The 26,024-nt window shown below is 42.9% G+C and overlaps 1 protein-coding gene across 1 annotated transcript in view; it reads right to left on the bottom strand.

The window, feature by feature from the left end:
• Nucleotides 1–26,024, bottom strand: part of BMP5 (bone morphogenetic protein 5) — a 574,966-nt gene that overhangs the window by 173,876 nt on the left and 375,066 nt on the right. Inside the window, exon 3 of the mRNA XM_069726747.1 lies at nt 7,679–7,827. Coding sequence (XP_069582848.1) covers nt 7,679–7,827 — 149 coding nt within the window. The remainder of the gene's footprint in view (nt 1–7,678; nt 7,828–26,024) is intronic.

Raw genomic sequence — 26,024 nt, 5'->3', positions numbered from 1 at the left:
GGAACTTTACAACCCAGTGATGATCAAGTTCCAGCTTATGCCCAACTGTATATTTTGGATACCGCTACCGCGAATGAACAACGTTTAAACTGTGAACAAAATCAAAAATGTCATCCCACTTTGATGAGTATAATTGCTCTTCAGTTAGACAATGTGAATCCCTTTGTTGCTGCCTACAAAATGTTACGAGATGTGGAAAATGAAGAACATCTTAAAGCTGAAGCTAATGGCACTCTCATGCCAAATATCATCATGGCCCTTAAACAAGATCGGAATCAAGACCCTCGCCGATATAATAATCCAACTGTCAATGAAGTTGCTGTCGTATTTGAAAATGACAATGGAGAGCCACCATTTAATCGTGATATTTTAATACATTTACAACCGGACCCCAAAAATCCTTTGGCGCCAAGAACACAACAGGTCAGCATTCTACACAGTAATTTAGATGCTTTACTCTATCCTTTATTTTTCCCTTACGGAGACCAGGGCTGGCATGATGGCCTCAAGCAACAAGGGCAAAGTCCACGCAGAGTTACACAACTGCAATATTACTGCTATGTGCTGTCTGTCCGTAATCAGTTTAATCCACTCCTGAATGGTGGCAAACTCACTCAGCAGTACTTAGTGGATGCTTATGTGAAAATCGAGGCAAATCGCCTAAATTATATCCGTCAACACCAAAAGGATTTGAAAGTAGAGGATTATTGTGTACTCCAGGAACATCTCCAGAAAAAATCCATTGAGAAGGGCATCCCCATTGGAAAAACGGTCATTTTACCATCTTCGTTTGAAGGCAGTCCCAGGAATATGCAGCAGCGGTACCAGGATGCCATGGCTATTGTGACTAAATATGGTCGTCCTGATCTATTCATCACCATGACCTGTAATCCGAAATGGAATGAGATTACTGAGAATTTGGAACCTTGGCAGCGTGTGGAACATAGACCTGATTTGGTGGCACGTGTTTTCAAAATAAAACTGGAAGCACTCTTAAAAGACATTAACAATGGATTATTTGGGAAAGTTTGCGCTATGGTTCATGTAATTGAATTTCAAAAACGTGGCCTTCCACACGCTCACATTTTGATTATTCTGGACAGCAACTCCACATTAAGGACTGAGGAGGACATAGACAATACAGTGTGGGCTGAAATTCCCAATCCTACCCACTACCCTCAGCTCCATAAAATTGTTCTCCAACATATGATTCATGGTCCGTGTGGAGAACACAACCCAAATTCTCCCTGTATGGATCTGGGGAAGTGTACAAAAGGTTTCCCTAAAGATTTGCAACCAAGAACCATCATAGCTAAGGACGCCTATCCTACTTACCGCAGACACTTTGGCCCATCTTTTCAACACCATTCTAACATGATTGATAATTCGTGGGTGGTTCCATATAATCCGTTCCTGCTATTAAAATACAAGTGCCATATAAATGTCGAAGTTTGTGGTTCCATTCAGGCTGTGAAATATTTATTTAAATACGTCTACAAAGGACATGATAAAGCCAATCTTGAAATCTGCCAGACTAACATCCAACATGATGAAACACACCAATTCATGGATTCAAGATATGTCAGTGCACCAGAGGCAGCTTGGCGAATATTCTCATATCCAATGCATAAACAATCTCATAGCATCATTCGCCTTGCTGTACATCTACCGCATTCTCAGCCACTCTATTTTCATGAGGATGACTCTATTGGAAACATCAAACAAAAGCTCCATCAAAATTCTACACTTATGGCCTACTTCAAGCTTAATCAGAACGACCATCATGCTCATATTTATTTATACCGTGAAATTCCCGAAAACTATGTTTGGAAAGAAGGTTCTTGGGAAGTTAGAAAGCGAGCAGGTGGTTCTGTGATTGGACGAATGTATACTGTCAGTGTGAAAGACCAAGAACGCTACTATTTAAGATTGTTATTGTTACATGTCAAAGGTGCAACCAGTTTTGACAGCATAAAAACTGTACACGGAGTCACACATGAAACCTTCAAAGATGAGGCATTAGCTCTTGGCTTACTATTTGATGATAGTCTGTGGAGAAATACATTACTTGATGCCAGTATTCTCAACATGCCAGCAGAGCTACGTGACATGTTTGCCTACATTTGTATTTTTGGTCCTCCAGCTAAACCTCGGGACTTATGGGATGAATTTAAGGAACACTTTGTAGAAGACTACTGCCATGCATACCACTCCGACACTCTGGAGTGTGTCAATTGTGAAGGCTATGCTAGACAGATGTCCAACATGTTCTTAAAGCTCATGGCAAAACTTATATTGATTTTAATTTGCCACGTCCAGTCAAGAAACAACACCTCCTCCCACAGTATGATAAAGATTATGAGTTATCAGCAGCTGCTGAAATGAAAGCTACTCTAAATGAGGACCAACTTTTTGCTTTTGATGCTATCACTCAAGCTTTAGAAGACACTAATTCTACAGCAAAGTGTTTTTTCCTTGATGGTCCTGGTGGCAGCGGAAAAACGTACCTATATCATCTACTCCTACATCAGCTAAGAGGACAAGGAGACATTGTGTCACCTGCTGCCACTACTGGAATTGCCGCCAACTTACTACAAGGTGGACGAACCATTCATTCTCTTTATGGGATTCCAATTCCTGTGAATGAAACATCTGTTTCCAGGATTAAGAATGATACCGATGCAGCAAAAGATTTGCACAGCACTAAACTTTTTATTATTGATGAGTGCACAATGCTATCCAAATATGCATTGCATGTCATTGATAGAGTTTTACGTGATGTCATGACAACAAATGTAGCTCACAAAGAAAAAACACCGTTTGGAGGTAAAGTGATTGTTTTTGGAGGCGACTTTAGACAATGTCTTCCAATGTCATCCCTCATGTGACAAGAACTGATGTTGTAGAGAGCTGTATAAAATATTCACAACACTGGCAACATTTTACTCGCCTGCCACTTATTAACAACATGCGCTCCATTGATCCTCACTACAGCAGTTGGTTGCTTCAACTGGGAAATGGTGAACTATCTAATGAACATAACCTTGGAGATGATGTAATTGAAATTCCTCCAGACATGGTATGTACTGGCTCTTTAATAATTGAAATTTTTGGAGATAATCTTTGTATTGATGTGAATGACACCGAAAGTATAAATACAGCTGCATCTCATGCAATTTTATGTCCAAAAAATGAGGACGTTGAGAAAGTCAATTCCCAAGTCATGGATTTATTGATAGGTGACTATACTGAATATATCAGTGATGATTCCATCGATCCTGATGAAGCTGATGACCTCGATCAATACCCACTTGAGTTTTTGAATTCACTAACACCAACTGGTATGCCTTCACATTGGCTGAAACTTAAAATTGGCACCATTGTCATGTTATTACGTAATGTGAACACGAACAAAGGTCTCTGCAATGGTACGCGGCTCATTGTCACTGCCTTACATGCCAATATCATACTGGCTAAAGTAATTAGTGGGTCAGCAGCAGGAAATGTGGTATTCATTCCACGAATTGATTTGTGTCCATCAGAGACTGGATTACCTTTTAAATTAAGACGGAGACAATTTCCCATCAAGCCCGCATTTGCAATGACCATAAATAAATCTCAAGGCCAGACCCTCCATCGAGTTGGCATTTATCTACCAGAACCTGCTTTTGCCCATGGTCAATTGTATGTTGCTTTTTCCAGGGTGAAGCAATGTTGCAATGTGAGGGTTAAAGTGGTTAATACACCACTTCAAGGACAATTATTGGCTGATAGTACTAAAGTCTTCACACGTAATATTGTGTACAAAAATATTTTAGTTTAAACTTAATTTTCTTTTTTTTCATTATTCAGTTTTTCTAATAACATAGACAGCAATAGGCAAATTCTATGTGTAGAGATAAGGAAAAAAATAAAACATAAAAAAAAATTAGTGTAGCCATAGACATATAGATTTTAAGTACTTATGTAGGAAATACGTATATAACATACGTACTCATTAGCATATAGGGTTAATAACTCTATATCATATCTACATAAATTTAGAAATATGATATATCAATACATATTTTTATAGGTAAGTAGAACACACATTAAGTACAAGATGTAAGATGTGTATCATTCAAATGCCTGTATTTGGTGATAGGAACCTGTATTTGAAGCTCCAGCAGTATAGCTGCTGAGAGATTTCATTTTGTTTTTAAAAAGGGTGAGGTTTTTGTGAACAGGTAAGAGACGGGTGGGATGGCTGTTCACACACATCTCTATCTTCAGGTGTGTTCTGTACATAGAAATAGATATATAGATAGGTACATTTTTAGATAGATAGGGAAAGAATAGAGATTTTGCTTTCACATCAACATTTTTCTGCTATTTGGAGAATTTATGGTGGAAAAAAGGCTATTTCTGCACTTCCTGCCTAAGGGCTGACCCACGCCACTCTTGCTGTAAGTTGCATGCAATGTATACGGAATTTGTACTTCACTTGCGGCAGGTGCGGCACATGTGGTTTCTGCTGTTTTCGCCACAAAATCTCCACTTACCAGTGTTTTTGTTGTGGCTGCATTTAATGCAATTGCCGAAGCCGCGTTTGCTGCATTTACTGCAAGTTAACTCCAAGCTTCATCTACATTGCATGGCACTTGCTGAAAGTGTGTTGTAGGTCAGTTCTTTGGTGCCAAGTGTGGAAGTTGTATTGTTTTTAACATTACTTCTGCAAATATCAGAAACATGCAGATGTGAAAGAGGTCTGAGTATTAAGAAATAGGAATCAGTTAGTTAGGACCCATCAGTTCAAAGGCTACCGTGATGTGGTTGATGGGCATGCTTATATTAGCCCATCGGTGTACTATGAACGTTGATTTCTTAAATTTTACACTTCTGTAAAAATAAACACAAAAAATTTGGGTACACAAAAAGGCTTTATATTTCTGTTGTACCTATTAGAATTATTTAAAATGAAGGCTTAGCTAAGCCCAAGAGATGATTAAAAACGTTTCATACCAACCCATCAGATGTAAAATTACTGTGAAAATACCTGATGGGCACACAAGTATGCGCCAGTATGGGTACTAAGAGCCTTTCCACATAATAATGAAATATTTTAAAATGTCATAGAACATACCAATATACATAGTTATTGATACATATTATTTATTAATTACATTATTGTTCTTAAGCAAAGAACCGTTGTTGTGGCATTTGCCACAACACGCAAAGTTGTCGTCTGATGTCTTTCATCCCTCCCCTCATAAGCATGTTCATGGATCCTGTGTAACTGTACCTTAAATAACAAGAACTGTCAAGAGCTGGTGAGTGCAGCCATTTTTTGTTCTTTCTTACTATTATTTATTAATTGTATTATTCTTACATTTGAATAAATAAAGTATATATGGATTCTAGACTCCCGATTCTTTAGAATCGGGCTGCCATCTAGTATGTAATAAAGCTATTTTACTTAAAAAATAATTATTTTTTCATCGCTTTATTCAGACAGCTATAACTTTTTTTTTCTCTGATGACGCTATATGGCAGCTCATTTTTTGCAGGACAAGATGACGTTTACAATGGTACCATGTTTATTTATATCCGTCTTTTTAGTCACGTGTTATTCCACTTTTTGTTCGGTGGTATGATGATAAAGCATTGTTTTTTTCCTAGTTTTTTATTAATTTTTTTACGGTGTTCACTGAAGTGGTTAACTAGTGGGAAAGTTTCATAGGTCAGGTTGTTATGGACGCGGTGATACTAAATATGTGTACTTGTATTTTTATTCTTTTACATAAAGAAATGTATTTATTGGAACAATATATATTTTTTCTCTATTTAGGAATTTTTTATATATACATATTTTTAACAGTAATGCAAAAACAGCAATATATAATAGTTTAAATGTACCACATGATCCTACCAAAATCTTGAGAACATAGCATATTTTTAACAGTGTAATTTTTTTTTACTTTGTTCCAGGGTGGGACATCACTGTGATACATTATAAATTACAAAATAGTTTTGAAGCTTTGTGTAGAAATATATCAGACAAAGAATATAAAACTACTAGACACTCTAAAAGGATAGTTAAAGTAACTATTAATATGAATACTAGTGATTATAAAAAACACTTGATTTTTTTAGATTTCTGTACAATGGCTATTTTATCTGTTAACCACACCGGGCACGTAGCTGGATATCACAACTAATACAGCCCCTGGACACGCTTGAAAATTATGCTGACACTGCTTCATTCTAAATGTGTAATGTCAGCGCACTGAGCAGCCCCTGTAACAGGCATTGGGATAGCATTTTAATTATTAAGGATCATTTTTTATTACATGCAGCCCTGCTATGAAAATCTAATATAAAAACAAATACTGGGATAATAATCACTGTATCAAGTCACAATTTTGCACTATATGTGCTCATTGGTAATAAAACACACTGCCCTGATTACAGAATGCAATATACATTCTCACAACAACCACAAACAGCTACAAATAATATGAAAATCTAATATAAAAACAAATACTGGGATAATAATCACTGTATCAAGTCACAATTTTGCACTATATGTGCTCATTGGTAATAAAACACACTGCCCTGATCACAGAATGCAATATACATTCTCACAACAACCACAAACAGCTACAAATAATATGAAAATCTAATATAAAAATAAATACTGGGATAGTAATCACTGTATCAAGTCACAATTTTGCACTATATGTGCTCATTGGTAATAAAACACACTGCCATGATCACAGAATGCAATATACATTCTCACAACAACCACAAACAGCTACAAATAATATGAAAATCTAATATAAAAATAAATACTGGGATAGTAATCACTGTATCAAGTCACAATTTTGCACTATATGTGCTCATTGGTAATAAAACACACTGTCATGATTACAGAATGCAATATGCAATCTCACAACAAATACATATGAAAATCTAATATAAAAAAACAAATACTGGACTATATGTGCTCATTGGTAATAAAACACACTGCCCTGATTACAGAATGCAATATGCATTCTCACAAAAAATAAATATGAAAATCTAATATAAAACGAAATACTGGGATAATAATCACAGGATCAAATTAACAATATCAAACTATATCAAAAGGGGAAATCAGCCAGACACAGGGACAGCTGTCTGACAGGGGCGGGGAGGGGTTACACACTTTGACACACTTTGATAGGGCGGGGCACCTGTCAGATTGAGTTTGACGAAACCACCCGATGCTACACTACTGAGGAGAATGAAGGAGACGCTCGGAGCAACGCGATCACATCAGCGTTATACTGAGGGTCTCAGGGAAGCTTGCAGGGAGCCCCCTCCATGCGTGATACTTCCCTATGCCACCGGAACACTGTGATCATGTTTGATCACAGTGTTTCGGGGGTTAATGTGGTGGGAGTGGTCCATGACCATTCCTGGCACATAGTGCAGGATGTCAATGTGATAATCAGCTTACACCCGGCGGCGATCGGCGGCGCTCCCCCATGAGCGCGGCTGTTCGCATTGGATGCACTATTCCATCCATGGGAATTAGGGCCCGGGTCACATGGAAGGAATAGTACGTCCAATGGTAGAAATGGGTCAAGGATAAAAACAACACAATACACTTTTAATCAGCATAGCATTTTTACTAGTTGTACATAGAGCAACTTACCATCAGATGTTTCAACACATAGTTGTAAACCCAGATTGTTGAGTGGATTAATGACCCAGTGGTTACTGGTTATTGTTATATCAAATACTAACCAGCCAACTTCATATGCGGGAACTCTTTGTGTGTCTAGTAAAAATAGATCTGCATCCCTACAATAAAAAAGAAGAAATTAGTTTATCATCTCCTCTGCTACCAATATAGTTAGAGCTCATATAACAGCTCATAGCTGCATACAGAACTCCAGTAGTTGTTTTTAGAAACACTCAACAATAGTGCATTCTCTTACAAAATATCCTAGAACAGTTAAATTACAAGTGCAATAGGATAATGAGATATTTCCACCACAGATAGCGATGTAACTAATAATTAATTATTTATTGGCTTAGTACAGTACATCTTGCATGACCTCACAAAGGCATTATTTTTTAATAATTCTGATAATAATATTTTTTTATTTCTTTAGCGCAAACATACTCCACAGCACTTTACATTACAGAGGCCTTCTAGTCAGTCCCATTCTGTTTATAATAAATAATCTAATTTAATTGATCTAAAGCTGATGTTATAATTATAACAGAAGTAATGATGCGAGTGTCCTCATTACTCAAGATTTACGAGCATGCTCACATGTTCTTCCAGTATTTTGGGCATGCTCGTAGATTATGTTTGCGTCACCGCAGGTGCCTGATTTGTGGCTGTTAGACAACCTGAACACATGCAGGGATTGCCTGTTCATTAGAGAATCCCCACATGTACTCAGGCTGTCTAGCAGCTGCAAATCATGCAGCTGCGAGGACACAAACATAATCTACGAGCACGCCCAAGATACTCGGAGAACACCTGAGCATGCTTGGAAAACTCGAGTAAAGAACACACTCGCTCATCATTAAACAGCAGCATAAGATCAATTAAATTAGATTCTTTAGAATAAACAGAATTATAATTTAGGGTCAATAAATAATACAAATTAACATTTACCTTATGTCATATAATATCCCGAATTTTAGAAATTTAAAAAGTAATATGCTCACTATAAAGAAGATTATCTTGCTCAATAAAACAATTTGACTCTCTGAAGCTCATCTTGTCTGATATTTAAACATCAAACTTATAATGGTTGATAAAAGTGTGCTGCAAGCTCCAAAAACTCATAAAAACTATCTAAGTAACAAAATAATATAACAAAATAAATATATAAAAATTATGTAAAAAGTGGTAGGTCCAAGAAGTAGTGATGGGTGAGCACTAAAATGCTCGGGTGCTCGTTGCTCAGGTTGAGCAAATTGGAATACTCGGGTACTCGACCCGAGCAACGATCCCAATGTAAGTCTATGAGAAACCCGAGTATTTTTATTGAGATCCCCCCGGGGGGTCCTTTTAAGGTCTAAAAAACATCTGAAAATTATGGAAACACTGCTCAAATGACACAGGAACATCATGGGGATCGCCCCTGGAAGCCTTTCTGACTCATAGGTCACAGCTGTAAGCAATGTTGTCAGAGTTTCACATGCATTCACTGGGAAATGTCATTGTAATATTTAACAACCCTAGCTGGTCATGTGGTGTGTGGAACATAAGGAAACACATCTTGTTTCATTTATGAAGGAGGGACTCTTAAAGTCACAAAGCATATTTTTAGAGGGGCATTAGGTGGCATTAATATTCTTAAAGGGCCATTATTAAACAGTGGGTCTCCTATGCTGTTATTGCCTATGCAGAGAGTGACTGGGCTGCCAAGAATTACAACGCACCTCAATACCCCTTTCAAGAGAGGTACCGGAGGGCCTCCTGAAAAAAAGTTAGCTTAAATGCATGGCCTGCCCTGCTATCAAGTCCTATGCACCACAATAAACCTTTGAACCAAGATACTGGATGGCCATAGGAAAACCCACTAAGTGTATGGGCTGACAAACATTTCCCCATGGGGGTATATTTTTATAAACTATTTTTTATGGGGATCATAGACACCCTTGCCAAAAAATTGACTGGCTGTAGCAGCACGGAACACGCTAACCCTGGTGATCTAGTGGCAGTGGATGATGAAATGTGGATGAAAGCCTCATTACTAGGCTTAATTTAAAGGAGCGGGTCTCCTGGACTTGAAATGCCCATGCACAAAGTATATGGGCTGACACACATTTACTCATGGGGGGTAAATTGTTTTTTTTTTAAATTCAGCACAAAATAGTGTCTACTGTTTAGAGGTAGGATAGCACACATAAAAAAAGAGAATGGAAGCCTCAAAAGCACACTTTGTAGCACACAAATAGATGAGGCATGTCACGGAACTACCACACTGTAATATATATATACTAGCTATTGAACCCGTTCTACGCCCGGGTGGCGAGCATTTATATTGGTATATGGTCTCCATCCTGGTATGTGCTGCTCCATCCTGCGTCCTTATCCTGTCATGTGCTGCACCCATCCTGCGTCCCCATCCTGTCATGTGCTGCACCCATCCTGCGTCCCCATCCTGTCATGTGCTGCTCCATCCTGCATCCCCATCCTGTCATGTGCTGCACCCATCCTGCGTCCCCATCCTGTCATGTGCTGCACCCATCCTGCGTCCCCATCCTGTCATGTGCTGCACCCATCCTGCGCCCCATCCTGTCATGTGTTGCACCCATCCTGCGTCCCCATCCTGTCATGTGCTGCACCCATCCTGCGTCCCCATCCTGGTATGTGATGCACCCATCCTGCGTCCCCATCCTGCGTCCCCATCCTGTCACGTGCTGCACCCATCCTGCGCCCCCATCCTGTCATGTGCTGCACCTATCCTGCATCCCCATCCTGCCATGTGCTGCACCCATCCTGCGTCCCCATCCTGGTATGTGCTGCACCCATCTTGCGTCCCCATCCTGTCATGTGCTGCACCCATCCTGCATCCCCATCCTGCCATGTGCTGCACCCATCCTGCGTCCCCATCCTGGTATGTGCTGCACCCATCTTGCATCCCCATCCTGTCATGTGCTGCACCCATCTTGTGTCCTCATCCTGGTATGTGCTGCACCCATCCTGCATCCCCATCCTGCATCCCCATCCTGTCATGTGCTGCACCCATCCTGCGTCCCCATCCTGTCATGTGCTGCACCCATCCTGCGCCCCCATCCTGTCATGTGCTGCACCCATCCTGCGTCCCCATCCCGTCATGTGCTGCACCCATCCTGCGTCTCCATCCTGTCATGTGCTGCACCCATCCTGCGTCCCCATCCTGTCATGTGCTGCACCCATCCTGCGTCCCCATCCTGGTATGTGCTGCACCCATCCTGCATCCCCATCCTGTCATGTGCTGCACCCATCCTGCGTCCCCATCCTGTCATGTATTGCACCCATCCTGCGCCCCATCCTGTCATGTGCTGCACCCATCCTGCGTCCCCATCCTGTCATGTGCTGCACCCATCCAGCGTCCCCATCCTGGTATGTGATGCACCCATCCTGCGTCCCCATCCTGCGTCCCCATCCTGTCACGTGCTGCACCCATCCTGCACCCCCATCCTGTCATGTGCTGCACCTATCCTGCATCCCCATCCTGCCATGTGCTGCACTGTTATGGCTGGCAATCAGGCAACACAGCGTGCAGTAATCAGCGCACATACAGAGATCTGGCAATAACCAAAAACAATAGGACGAGCTCTGAGACGTGGAATCTCTGTAGACTGCAGTACCTGATCTATCCTCACACAACTATAAGCAGCAGTGGATTGCGCCTAACAACTACCTATGCAACTCGGCACTGCCTGAGGAGCTGACTAGCCTGAAGATAGAAATACAAGCCTGACTTACCTCAGAGAAATACCCCAAAGGAATAGGCAGCCCCCCACATATAATGACTGTTAGCAAGATGAAAAGACAAACGTAGGAATGAAATAGATTCAGCAAAGTGAGGCCCGATATTCTAGACAGAGCGAGGATAGCAAAGAGAACTATGCAGTCTACAAAAACCCTAAAACGAAAACCACGCAAAGGGGCAAAAAGACCCACCGTGCCGAACTAACAGCACGGCGGTGCACCCCTCTGCTTCTCAGAGCTTCCAGCAAAAGACAATAGCAAGCTGGACAGAAAAAAACAGAAAACAAACTAGAAGCACTTATCTAGCAGAGCAGCAGGCCCAAGGAAAGATGCAGTAGCTCAGATCCAACACTGGAACATTGACAAGGAGCAAGGAAGACAGACTCAGGTGGAGCTAAATAGCAAGGCAGCCAACGAGCTCACCAAAACACCTGAGGGAGGAAGCCCAGAGACTGCAATACCACTTGTGACCACAGAAGTGAACTCAGCCACAGAATTCACAACAGTACCCCCCCCTTGAGGAGGGGTCACCGAACCCTCACCAGAACCCCCAGGCCGACCAGGATGAGCCACATGAAAGGCACGAACAAGATCTGGGGCATGGACATCAGAGGCAAAAACCCAGGAATTATCTTCCTGAGCATAACCCTTCCATTTGACCAGATACTGGAGTTTCCGTCTAGAGACACGAGAATCCAAAATCTTCTCCACAATATACTCCAATTCCCCCTCCACCAAAACAGGGGCAGGAGGCTCCACAGATGGAACCATAGGTGCCACGTATCTCCTCAACAACGACCTATGGAATACATTATGTATGGAAAAGGAGTCTGGGAGGGTCAGACGAAAAGACACCGGATTGAGAATCTCAGAAATCCTATACGGACCAATAAAACGAGGTTTAAATTTAGGAGAGGAAACCTTCATAGGAATATGACGAGAAGATAACCAAACCAAATCCCCAACACGAAGTCGGGGTCCCACACGGCGTCTGCGATTAGCGAAAAGCTGAGCCTTCTCCTGGGACAAGGTCAAATTGTCCACTACCTGAGTCCAGATCTGCTGCAACCTGTCCACCACAGAATCCACACCAGGACAGTCCGAAGACTCAACCTGTCCTGAAGAGAAACGAGGATGGAACCCAGAATTGCAGAAAAATGGAGAGACCAAGGTAGCCGAGCTGGCCCGATTATTAAGGGCGAACTCAGCCAACGGCAAAAATGACACCCAATCATCCTGGTCAGCGGAAACAAAACATCTCAGATATGTTTCCAAGGTCTGATTGGTTCGTTCGGTCTGGCCATTAGTCTGAGGATGGAAGGCCGAGGAGAAAGATAGGTCAATGCCCATCCTACCACAAAAGGCTCGCCAGAACCTCGAGACAAACTGGGAACCTCTGTCAGAAACAATATTCTCAGGAATGCCATGTAAACGAACCACATGCTGGAAGAACAAAGGCACCAAATCAGAGGAGGAAGGCAATTTAACCAAGGGCACCAGATGGACCATTTTAGAAAAGCGATCACAGACCACCCAAATGACCGACATTTTTTGAGAAACGGGAAGGTCAGAAATGAAATCCATCGAAATATGTGTCCAAGGCCTCTTCGGGACCGGCAAGGGCAAAAGCAACCCACTGGCACGTGAACAGCAGGGCTTAGCCCTAGCACAAATTCCACAGGACTGCACAAAAGCACGCACATCCCGTGACAGAGATGGCCACCAGAAGGATCTAGCAACCAACTCCCTGGTACCAAAGATTCCTGGATGACCGGCCAGCACCGAACAATGAAGTTCAGAGATAACTTTACTAGTCCACCTATCAGGGACGAACAGTTTCTCGGCCGGACAACGATCAGGTTTATTAGCCTGAAATTTCTGCAACACTCTCCGCAAATCAGGGTAGATGGCAGACACAATGACTCCTTCCTTGAGGATACTCGCCGGCTCAGATAACCCCGGAGAGTCGGGCACAAAACTCCTAGACAGAGCATCCGCCTTCACATTTTTAGAGCCCGGAAGGTATGAAATCACAAAATCAAAACGAGCAAAAAATAACGACCAACGGGCCTGTCTAGGATTCAAGCGCTTAGCAGACTCAAGATAAGTCAAGTTCTTATGATCAGTCAATACCACCACGCGATGCTTAGCACCCTCAAGCCAATGACGCCACTCCTCGAATGCCCACTTCATGGCCAGCAACTCTCGGTTGCCCACATCATAATTACGCTCAGCAGCAGAAAATTTCCTGGAAAAGAAAGCACATGGTTTGAACACCGAGCAACCAGAACCTCTCTGTGACAAAACCGCCCCTGCACCAATCTCAGAAGCATCAACCTCGACCTGGAACGGAAGAGAAACATCAGGTTGACACAACACAGGGGCACAGCAAAAACGACGCTTCAACTCCTGAAAAGCTTCCACGGCAGCAGAAGACCAATTAACCAAATCAGCACCCTTCTTGGTCAAATCGGTCAATGGTCTGGCAATGCTAGAAAAATTACAGATGAAGCGACGATAAAAATTAGCAAAGCCCAGGAATTTCTGCAGACTTTTTAGAGATGTCGGCTGAGTCCAATCCTGGATGGCCTGAACCTTAACCGGATCCATCTCGATAGTAGAAGGGGAAAAGATGAACCCCAAAAATGAAACTTTCTGCACACCGAAGAGACACTTTGATCCCTTCACGAACAAGGAATTAGCACGCAGTACCTGGAAAACCATTCTGACTTGCTTCACATGAGACTCCCAATCATCTGAGAAGATCAAAATGTCATCCAAGTAAACAATCAAGAATTTATCCAGATACTCACGGAAAATGTCATGCATAAAAGACTGAAAAACAGATGGAGCATTGGCAAGTCCGAACGGCATCACCAGATACTCAAAATGACCCTCGGGCGTATTAAATGCCGTTTTCCATTCATCTCCCTGCCTGATTCTCACCAGATTATACGCACCACGAAGATCAATCTTAGTAAACCAACTAGCCCCCTTAATCCGAGCAAACAAGTCAGAAATCAATGGCAAGGGATACTGAAACTTAACAGTGATCTTATTAAGAAGGCGGTAATCAATACACGGTCTTAGCGAACCATCCTTCTTGGCTACAAAAAAGAACCCTGCTCCCAATGGTGACGACGATGGGCGAATATGTCCCTTCTCCAGGGACTCCTTCACATAACTGCGCATAGCGGTGTGTTCAGGTACGGACAAATTAAATAAACGACCCTTAGGGAATTTACTACCAGGAATCAAATCGATAGCACAATCACAATTCCTATGCGGAGGTAGGGCATCAGACTTGGACTCTTCAAATACATCCTGAAAGTCCGACAAGAACTCTGGGATGTCAGAAGGAATGGATGATGAAATAGACAAAAATGGAACATCACCATGTACTCCCTGACAACCCCAGCTGGTTACCGACATAGAGTTCCAATCCAATACTGGATTATGGGTTTGTAGCCATGGCAACCCCAACACGACCACATCATGCAAATTATGCAGTACCAGAAAGCGAATAACTTCCTGATGTGCAGGAGCCATGCACATGGTCAGCTGAGCCCAGTACTGAGGCTTATTCTTGGCCAAAGGTGTAGCATCAATTCCTCTCAACGGAATGGGACACCGCAAAGGCTCCAAGAAAAATCCACAACGTTTAGCATAATCCAAATCCATCAGATTCAGGGCAGCGCCTGAATCCACAAACGCCATGACAGAATACGATGACAAAGAGCACATTAAGGTAATGGACAAAAGGAATTTGGACTGTACAGTACCAATAACGGCAGAGCTATCGAACCGCCTAGTGCGTTTAGGACAATTAGAAATAGCATGAGTAGAATCACCACAATAGAAACACAGTCTGTTCAGACGTCTGTGTTCTTGCCGTTCTACTTTAGTCATAGTCCTGTCGCACTGCATAGGCTCAGGTTTACTCTCAGGCAGTACCGCCAGATGGTGCACAGATTTACGCTCGCGCAAGCGACGACCGATCTGAATGGCCAAGGACATAGACTCATTCAAACCAGCAGGCATAGGAAATCCCACCATTACATCCTTAAGAGCTTCAGAGAGACCCTTTCTGAACAAAGCCGCTAGTGCAGATTCATTCCACAGAGTGAGTACTGACCATTTCCTAAATTTCTGACAATATACTTCTACATCATCCTGACCCTGGCATAAAGCCAGCAGATTTTTCTCAGCCTGATCCACTGAATTAGGCTCATCGTAAAGCAATCCGAGCGCCAGGAAAAATGCATCAACATTACTCAATGCAGAATCTCCTGGAGCAAGAGAAAACGCCCAGTCCTGTGGGTCGCCGCGCAAAAAAGAAATAATAATCAAAACCTGTTGAATAGGATTACCAGAAGAATGAGGTTTCAAGGCCAAAAATAGCTTACAATTATTTCTGAAGCTCAGGAACTTAGTTCTGTCACCAAAAAACAAATCAGGAATCGGAATTCTTGGTTCTAGCATCGATTTCTGATCAATAGTATCTTGAATCTTTTGTACATTTACAACGAGATTATCCATTGAGGAGCACAGAGCCTGAATATCCATGTCCACAGCTGTGTCCTGAAGCACTCTAATGTCTAGGGGAAAAAAAAGACTGAAGACAGAGCTAAGAAAAAAAAATGATGTCAGGATTTCTTTTTTCCCTCTATTGGGAATCATTGGTATGGCTCCTTGTACTGTTATGGCTGGCAATCAGGCAGCACAGCGTGCAGTAATCAGCGCACATACAGAGATCTGGCAATAACCAAAAACAATAGGACGAGCTCTGAGACGTGGAATCTCTGTAGACTGCAGTACCTGATCTATCCTCACACAACTATAAGCAGCAGTGGATTGCGCCTAACAACTACCTATGCAACTCGGCACTGCCTGAGGAGCTGACTAGCCTGAAGATAGAAATACAAGCCTGACTTACCTCAGAGAAATACCCCAAAGGAATAGGCAGCCCCCCACATATAATGACTGTTAGCAAGATGAAAAGACAAACGTAGGAATGAAATAGATTCAGCAAAGTGAGGCCCGATATTCTAGACAGAGCGAGGATAGCAAAGAGAACTATGCAGTCTACAAAAACCCTAAAACGAAAACCACGCAAAGGGGCAAAAAGACCCACCGTGCCGAACTAACAGCACGGCGGTGCACCCCTCTGCTTCTCAGAGCTTCCAGCAAAAGACAATAGCAAGCTGGACAGAAAAAAACAGAAAACAAACTAGAAGCACTTATCTAGCAGAGCAGCAGGCCCAAGGAAAGATGCAGTAGCTCAGATCCAACACTGGAACATTGACAAGGAGCAAGGAAGACAGACTCAGGTGGAGCTAAATAGCAAGGCAGCCAACGAGCTCACCAAAACACCTGAGGGAGGAAGCCCAGAGACTGCAATACCACTTGTGACCACAGAAGTGAACTCAGCCACAGAATTCACAACACTGCACCCATCCTGCGTCCCCATCCTGGTATGTGCTGCACCCATCTTGCGTCCCCATCCTGTCATGTGCTGCACCCATCTTGTGTCCTCATCCTGGTATGTGCTGCACCCATCCTGCATCCCCATCCTGCATCCCCATCCTGTCATGTGCTGCACCCATCCTGCGTCCCCATCCTGTCATGTGCTGCACCCATCCTGCGCCCCCATCCTGTCATGTGCTGCACCCATCCTGCGTCCCCATCCTGTCATGTGCTGCACCCATCCTGCGCCCCCATCCTGTCATGTGCTGCACCCATCCTGCATCCCCATCCTGTCATGTGCTGCACCCATCCTGCGTCCCCATCCTGGTATGTGCTGCACCCATCCTGCATCCCCATCCTGTCATGTGCTGCACCCATCCTGCGTCCCCATCCTGTCATGTACTGCACCCATCCTGCGCCCCATCCTGTCATGTGCTGCACCCATCCTGCGTCCCCATCCTGTCATGTGCTGCACCCATCCTGCGTCCCCATCCTGTCATGTGCTGCACCCATCCTGCGTCCCCATCCTGGTATGTGCTGCACCCATCCTGCGTCCCCATCCTGTCATGTGCTGCACCCATCCTGCGTCCCCATCCTGTCATGTGCTGCACCCATCCTGCGTCCCCATCCTGGTATGTGCTGCACCCATCCTGCGTCCCCATCCTGCGTCCCCATCCTGGTATGTGCTGCACCCATCCTGCATCCCATCCTGTCATGTGCTGCACCCATCCTGCGTCCCCATCCTGGTATGTGCTGCACCCATCCTGCGTCCCCATCCTGCGTACCCATCCTGGTATGTGCTGCAACCATCCTGCGTCCCCATCCTGCGTCCCCATCCTGGTATGTGCTGCAACGATCCTGCGTCCCCATCCTGCGTCCCCATCCTGGTATGTAATGCAACCATCCTGCGTCCCCATCCTGCGTCCCCATCCTGGTATGTGCTGCAACCATCCTGCGTCCCCATCCTGCGTCCCCATCCTGGTATGTGCTGCAACCATCCTGCGTCCCCATCCTGCGTCCCCATCCTGGTATGTGCTGCAACCATCCTGCGTCTCCATCCAGCGTCCCCATCCTGGTATGTGCTGCAACCATCCTGCGTCCCCATCCTGTCATGTGCTGCACCCATCCGGGGGTCTGAGCAGGCGGGGACACCGGTGCGCTTTTGGGGTCAGGTGCCGATATCGCCGCCAGCTCAGGCCCCCCAGCACTTACTATACTCACCTGTCTGTCCCGTTCCAGCGCTGCACGCCGCCATCTTCCCGGTCTCCTGGCTGTGACTGTTCAGTCAGAGGGCGGCGCCGGCGCACATTAAGCGCGTCATCGCGCCCTCTGAACTGAAGGTCACAGGCCGAAGACCGGGAAGATGGCGGCGCTCAGCGGTGGAACGCAGGACAGGTGAATATGGCCGATACTCACCCTCCTGGCGGTCCCTGCTTCTCTGTTGGAGATCGCGGTGTGCGTTCAGTGTGAACGCATACCGCGATCTCCCGGGAGCGTCACTCTGTGAGGCCCAGACTGCGCCGGCGCTTGCGCCTGCGCAGTCTATAAAGGCTTCGGACAGAGTGACGCTCCCAGCATTATATTATAGATATATATATATATATATATATATTTTTTTTTTAAACCAAGATAGTGTATAGGGTATTAAACAAACCAAAAATTGGAATGTATGCATTATTATTATTATTATTATTATTTACTGTTATAGCGCCATTTATTCCATGGCGCTTTACATGTAAGGAGGGGTATACATAATAAAAACAAGTACAATAATCTTAAACAATACAAGTCATAACTGGTACAGGAGGAGAGAGGACCCTGCCCACAAAGGCTCACAATCTACAAGGGATGGGTGAGAACACAGTAGGCGAGGGTAGAGTATGCATGAAAAACAACTATTTTTAGAACACACATAGAACGTGTGTCGGATGTAGATAACAAACTGTTTCAATATGTGGCCTGTATTTTTACAATTTTTCAAACCACTAAATACTGTATACACCAAGGGTATCAGACCAAAACTGGAATGCATGGCTGGAAAGCCAAGATTTGAAGACCACAGATAGACCAGACATGTGACTGAGAAAACAGACTGTTTCAATATGTGGGATGTATTTTTTTAAATTAAAAAAACACAAAGCACTGTATACACAAGGGTTAAGAGACAACAAACTGGAATGTATGCCTGAAAAGCCAAGATTTGCAGACCACAGACCAGATGTGTGACTGAGATAACAGACTGTTTCAATATGTGGCCTGTATTTTTCACAATTTTAAAAACAACAAAATACTGTATCCACCAAGGGTAGCAGTGTAACCAACCAAAAAATGGAATGTATGGCTGAAAAGCCAAGATGTGAAGACCACAGATAGACCAGACGTTTGACTGAGATAACAGACTGATTCAATATGTTGGATGTATTTTTTAAATGTTAAAAACTACAAAATACTGTATACACCAAGGGTAGCAGACCACAAACTGGAATGTATGCCTGAAAAGCTAAGATTTGCAGACCATAGATAGACCAGACGTGTGTTTGAGATAGCAGAGTGTTTCAATATGTGGGATGTATTTTTTTAAATTTTAAAAACCACAAAGGACTGTATTTTAAAAACCAAAAAGGGTATCAGACCAAAACTGGAATTTATGCCTGAAAAGCCAAGATTTGCAGACCACAGATAGACCAGACATGTGACTGAGATAACAGACTGTTTCAATATGTGGCCTGTATTTTTCACAATTTTAAAAACAACAAAATACTGTATCCTCCAAGGGTAGCAACCAAGCAGACCAAAAAATGCCTGCAAAGCAAGGATTTGGACACCACAGATATACCGTGCATCTGACAGAGATAACAGAGTAATCAAAATGTGGCCTTGATTTTTTTGGGACTACAAAAATTGTGTCGATAAGTAGGCTACGACACTAAAATAAAACATTTGGAGTACTAAAATTGTACATACATTTCCAGATAGGGGTATATTTAAAAAAAATATTTTATGGGCATCATAGACACCCTAGCAAAAATTGGACTGGCTGTGGCAGCACAGAACCCGTTATCCCTGGAGATCTAGTGGCGGAGAATGAGGAGACATAATGAATGATCAATCGTACTGAAATGAAACAAATGAATAAAGGATGTGAATCCGCCTATGAAGGAAAATAACAAAAGGGAGGGGCGAACACAGGTTCATAGATATGAAGACACAATGTATCCAACAAGATATGTTGGTCCCGAGCAACAGCTTAGAGACAGGGATATAAATTAAAATATAATAGTATTTTAATATTTATTTTTATTGGAGAGGTATACACTAGGTCAAAGAGGGTGGTCAAGAGATAGGGAAAATGGAAAATATAAGAATAAACGGGAGGAAAATACATACATCTCAGTTTTATGACATTTCACCCTTGGGGAGTAACATTTGTTTTGGTTTCAAATTAGTAACGTGCATCATAAAAGCACCCTTGCACAAAAATTGAATGGCTGTAGCAGCATACAACACGTTCACCATGGTGTTCTAGTGGCAGAGAATGAAGATATGTGGAGGAAGGCCTTATTAAAAACTAGGCCCAATGTTAAGGAGGGGGTCTCCTAGACTTGTAATGCCCATACACGAAGTGCATGGTCTGACAAACATTTCTCCATGGGGGGTACATTTAAAAAAAATTATTTATGGGTATCATAGACACCCTTGCCCAAAAATTGAATGGCTGTAGCAGCATGCAACATGTTCACCATGATGTTCTAGTGGCGGAGAATGATGACACGTTGAGTAAGGCCTCATTAAAAAACTAGGCCCGATTTAAAGGAGCGGGTCTCCTAGACTTGTAATGCCCATACACTAAGTGCATGGGCTGACAAACATTTCCCCATGGGGGGTACATTTTTTAATAATACATTATGGGCATCATAGACACCCTTACCAAAAATTGGACCGTCTGTAGCAGCACGGAACACGTTAACCCTGGTGATCTAGTGGTGGAGAATGATGAGACTTTGATGAAGGCCTGATTAAAAGCTAGGTCCAATGTAAAGGAGCGGGTCTCCTAGAATTGTAATGCCCATACATGAAGTGCATGGGCTGACAAACATTTCCCCATGGGAGTACATTTTTAAAAAATATTTTATGGGCATCATAGACACCCTTGCCAAAAACTGGACTGTCTGAAGCAGCAAAGAACACGATAACCCTGGTGATCTAGTGGTGGAGAATGATGAGACGGTGAGGAAGGCCTCATTAAAAACTAGGCCCAACTTAAAAGAGTGGGTCTCCTAGACTTGTAATGTCCATACACTAAGTGCATGGGCTGACAAACATTTCCTGCTGGGGAAGTAAAAATTTTTTGGTTTTAAAATTATTAACAGGCATCATAAAAACATCCTTGCACAAAAAATGAGTGACTTTTGCATCACAGAATACATTCACCCTGGTGTTCGTATAGTTGTGGATGATGAGGATGAGGATAAGGAGGAGGATAACACCAAACAGACCAAATCAGGAAGCGTATACTCATGTGTGGTATTTGAGGTTATGTTTCGCTGTTTTCATTTGGTGGTGTACAGAAGTCTTGCCCAATACAGCCCTTGTTTATTTTTATAAGAGTCAACCTGTCAGCATTTTCAGTGGACAGGCAGAAGCGCTTATCTGTTATAATTCCACCAGCAGCACTAAAAGCCCTCTCTGACAGACTGCTAGCAGCAGGGTAGGCCAGGACCTCCAAGGCATAGAGAGCCAGTTCATGTCACGTGTCCAGTTTAGATACCCAATAATTAAAAGGCACAGAAGTATCACGGAGGACGTTTGTACGATCAGCAAGGTACTCCCTCAGCATCTTCCCAAACATTGTACTTCTTGTGACAGCACCCCTTGCCTCTGTGCCGCCACGATGGGAGGGTATGATAAAACTGTCCCAGAACTTTGCCATTGTTCCCCTGCCTGAGTTGGATTGTACTTCTGTCTCTCTCGCTTGGACTGCTTGGTTTTACAACAAACTCTGACATCTGCTGCCAGCATTCTCAGATTTGACTTTTTTTAGTAATTCCGCTACAAGGGCCCTCTGGTACTGCAACATTTTTGTACACCTGTCTGCCTCTGGAAGAAGAGATTGAAAGTTTTCCTTGCAGCATGGGTCTAGAAGTGTCACCATCCAGTAATGAGTGTCATCAAAAATATTAATAGTGCGAGGTTCACAGGAAACGCAGTGCAACATAAAGTCAGCCATGCGTGCCAGACTGCTAACTGGCAAGACATAGTAACATAGTAACATAGTAACATAGTTAGTAAGGCCGAAAAAAGACATTTGTCCATCCAGTTCAGCCTATATTCCATCATAATAAATCCCCAGATCTACGTCCTTCTAGAGAACCTAATAATTGTATGATACAATATTGTTCTGCTCCAGGAAGACATCCAGGCCTCTCTTGAACCCCTCGACTGAGTTCGCCATCACCACCTTCTCAGGCAAGCAATTCCAGATTCTCACTGCCCTAACAGTAAAGAATCCTCTTCTATGTTGGTGGAAAAACCTTCTCTCCTCCAGACGCAAAGAATGCCCCCTTGTGCCCGTCACCTTCCTTGGTATAAACAGATCCTCAGCGAGATATTTGTATTGTCCCCTTATATACTTATACATGGTTATTAGATCGCCCCTCAGTCGTCTTTTTTCTAGACTAAATAATCCTAATTTCGCTAATCTATCTGGGTATTTTAGTTCTCCCATCCCCTTTATTAATTTTGTTCCCCTCCTTTGTACTCTCTCTAGTTCCATTATATCCTTCCTGAGCACCGGTGCCCAAAACTGGACACAGTACTCCATGTGCGGTCTAACTAGGGATTTGTACAGAGGCAGTATAATGCTCTCATCATGTGTATCCAGACCTCCGAGTCCTCACCAACAGGACGACTTACCATACTGTCCTCCTCCTCATCCTCCTCTTCCCTGTCCTCAGGCCATCCACACTGATCAGACAGCTGTGCTTGTAGTACCACCTACAGCGCCTGAAAGTAGCTCCTGTTCTTCCTCCTCCTCTTCCTCATTGTCTACCAATCCACGTTGGGATGACATGAAGCTGGGCTGAGTGTAATCACCCTGTATGGTTCTTTGCTCCATGTCCTCATGCTCCACCTGCAATGCATCCTCTATAATTGTGAGCAGAGAGGTTTTTAGAATGCAGAGAAGGGGGATGGTGATGCTGATTATGATGTCATCCCCGCTCACCATCTTGGTGCAGTCCTCAAAGTTTTTGAGGATGGTACATATGTCTGTCATCCATGTCCACTCCTGAGGTCTTATGTGTATTGTCTGAACTGAATAACGACGGTCTTGTTGATGCTGGTAGTCAACAACTGACCTCTTCTGCTCACAAATCCATTCCAACATATGCAGTGTAGCGTTCCTATGCGTGGGGACATCACACGCCAGTCGATGAGCCGGAAGATGCAAATGCTGCTGAAGCACAGCAAGGGCAGCTGAAGCTGTAGCTGACTTTCTAAAATGGGCAGACAGGTGGCATACTTTCACTAGCAAATTTAGCAGCCCCGGATAGCTTTTTAGAAAACATTGAATAACTAGGTTAAGCACATGGGCCAGGCAAGGTACGTGTGTGAGCTCACCTTGCCTCAGAGCCGCCACAAAATACTTTGATATGATCTAGCATACCAGTGGAGAGAGAAATGTAGTCCCCCAAGCCCCGGTACCTCCATTATCCCCGGATCCTCCTGCTCTGTCCCCCAGCCCTCCCGTCATCTTCCTGGAAGAAAATCAGCATTCCTGTCAATACCCAGCAACAATAGGAGATTTTTCCTATTGGTTCATTTTTATCTCTGTGATAGACCCTATCATAGTGATCAAAATAAAAAAAAATAGTAAATAAACCCCCCCCTTTGTCACCACCTAGTTAAAAATAATAAAATAAAAAAATTGTATTTTTTTCCATTCTTTGCAGTTAGGGTTATTGTTAAGTTTGGGGTTAAGGTTGTGGTTGGGGTTAGAGCTGGGGTTAGGGTTGCACTGAGGTTAAGTTTATGATTAGGGTTGAGGTTGTGGTTAGAGTTAGGAGTTAGGGTTGGGGTTAAGGTTGGGTTTAGGATTAAGGGTTAGGGTTGTTTTGTGGCTAGGGTTGGGATTAGGGTTAGGGTTGGGTTTATGGCTTTGTTATGGTTGGAGTTAAAATTGGGGGGTTTCCACTGTTTAGGCACATCAGGGTGTCTCCAAACACGACATGGTGCCCACCATCGATTCAAGCCAATTTTGCATTAAAAAAGTCAAATGGTGCTCTCTCCCTTCTAAGCCCTGCCATGTGCCCAAACAGTGAATTTCCCCCACATATGGGGTATCGCTGTACTCAGGAGAAATTGCCCAACACATTTTGTGGTCCATGTTCACCTGATTCCCTTGTGAAAATAAAAAGTTATTTGTGAATACGTTAAATGTAAATTTTTTGCTTCCACATTGCATTTGTTCTTGTGAAACACCTGAAAGTTTAATAAACTTCTTGAATATGGTTTTGAGCACATTGAGTGGTGCAGTATATAGAATGGTGTCACTTTGGGGTATTTTCTGTCATATAGACCCCTCAAAGTCACTTCAAATGAGATGTGGTCCCTAAAAATGGCTTTGTAAATTTTGTTGAAAAAATGAGAAATTGCTGGTCAAATTTTAACCCCTTCATGACCCAGCCTATTTTGACCTTAAAGACCTTGCCGTTTTTTGCAATTCTGACCAGTGTCCCTTTATGAGGTAATAAATCAGGATCAGGAACGCTTTAATGGATCCTAGCGGTTCTGAGATTGTTTTTTCGTGACATATTGGGCTTCATGTTAGTGGTAAATTTAGGTCAATAAATTCTGTGTTTATTTGTGATAAAAACGGAAATTTGGCGAAAATTTTGAAAATTTTGCAATTTTCACATTTTGAATTTTTATTCTGTTAAACCAGAGAGTTATGTGACACAAAATAGTTAATAAATAACATTTCCCACACGTCTACTTTATATCAGCACAATTTTGGAAACAAAATTTTTTTTTGCTAGGAAGTTATAAGGGTTAAAATTTGACCAGCAATTTCTCATTTTTTACAACGAAATTTACAAAACCATTTTTTTTAGGGACCACCTCACATTTGAAGTCAGTTTGAGGGGTCTATATGGCTGAAAATACCCAAAAGTGACACCATTCTAAAAACTGCACCCCTCAAGGTGCACAAAACCACATTCAAGAAGTTTATTAACCCTTCAGGTGCTTCACAGCAGCAGAAGAAACATGGAAGGAAAAAATGAACATTTAACTTTTTAGTCACAAAAATGATTTTTCAGCAACAATTTTTTTATTTTCCCAATGGTAAAAGGAGAAACTGAACAAAGAAAGTTGTTGTCCAATTTGTCCTGAGTATGCTGATACCTCATATGTGGGGGTAAACCACTGTTTGGGCGCACGGCAGGGCTTGGAAGGGAAGGAGCGCCATTTGACTTTTTGAATGAAAAATTGGCTGTACTCTTTAGCGGACACCATGTCACGTTTGGAGAGCCCCCGTGTGCCTAAAAATTGGAGCTCCCCCACAAGTGACCCCATTTTGGAAACTAGACGCCCCAAGGAACTTATCTAGATGCATAGTGAGCCCTTTAAACCCCCAGGTGCTTTACAAATTGATCCGTAAATATGAAAAAGTACTTTTTTTTCACAAAAATTTCTTTTCGCCTCAATTTTTTCATTTTCACATGAGCAATAGGATCCTAAAATTTGTTGAGCAATTTCTCCCGAGTACGCCGATACCTCATATGTGGGGGTAAACCACTGTTTGGGCACACGGCAGGGCTCGGAAGGGAAGGCGCGCCTTTTGACTTTTTGAATGGAAAATTAGCTCCAATTGTTAGCGGACACCATGTCGCGTTTGGAGAGCCCCTGTATGCCTATGCATTGGAGCTCCCCCACAAGTGACCCCATTTTGGAAACAAGACCCCCCAAGGAACTTATCTAGATGCATACTGAGCACTTTAAACCCCCAGGTGCTTCACAGAAGTTTATAATGCAGAGCCATGAAAATAAAAAATAATTTTTCTTTTCTCAAAAATGAATTTTTAGCCTG

The sequence above is a fragment of the Ranitomeya imitator genome, chromosome 5, assembly GCF_032444005.1.
Source record: "Ranitomeya imitator isolate aRanImi1 chromosome 5, aRanImi1.pri, whole genome shotgun sequence".
Lineage (NCBI taxonomy): Eukaryota > Metazoa > Chordata > Amphibia > Anura > Dendrobatidae > Ranitomeya > Ranitomeya imitator.
This window is presented reverse-complemented; position numbering and strand designations above follow the sequence as displayed.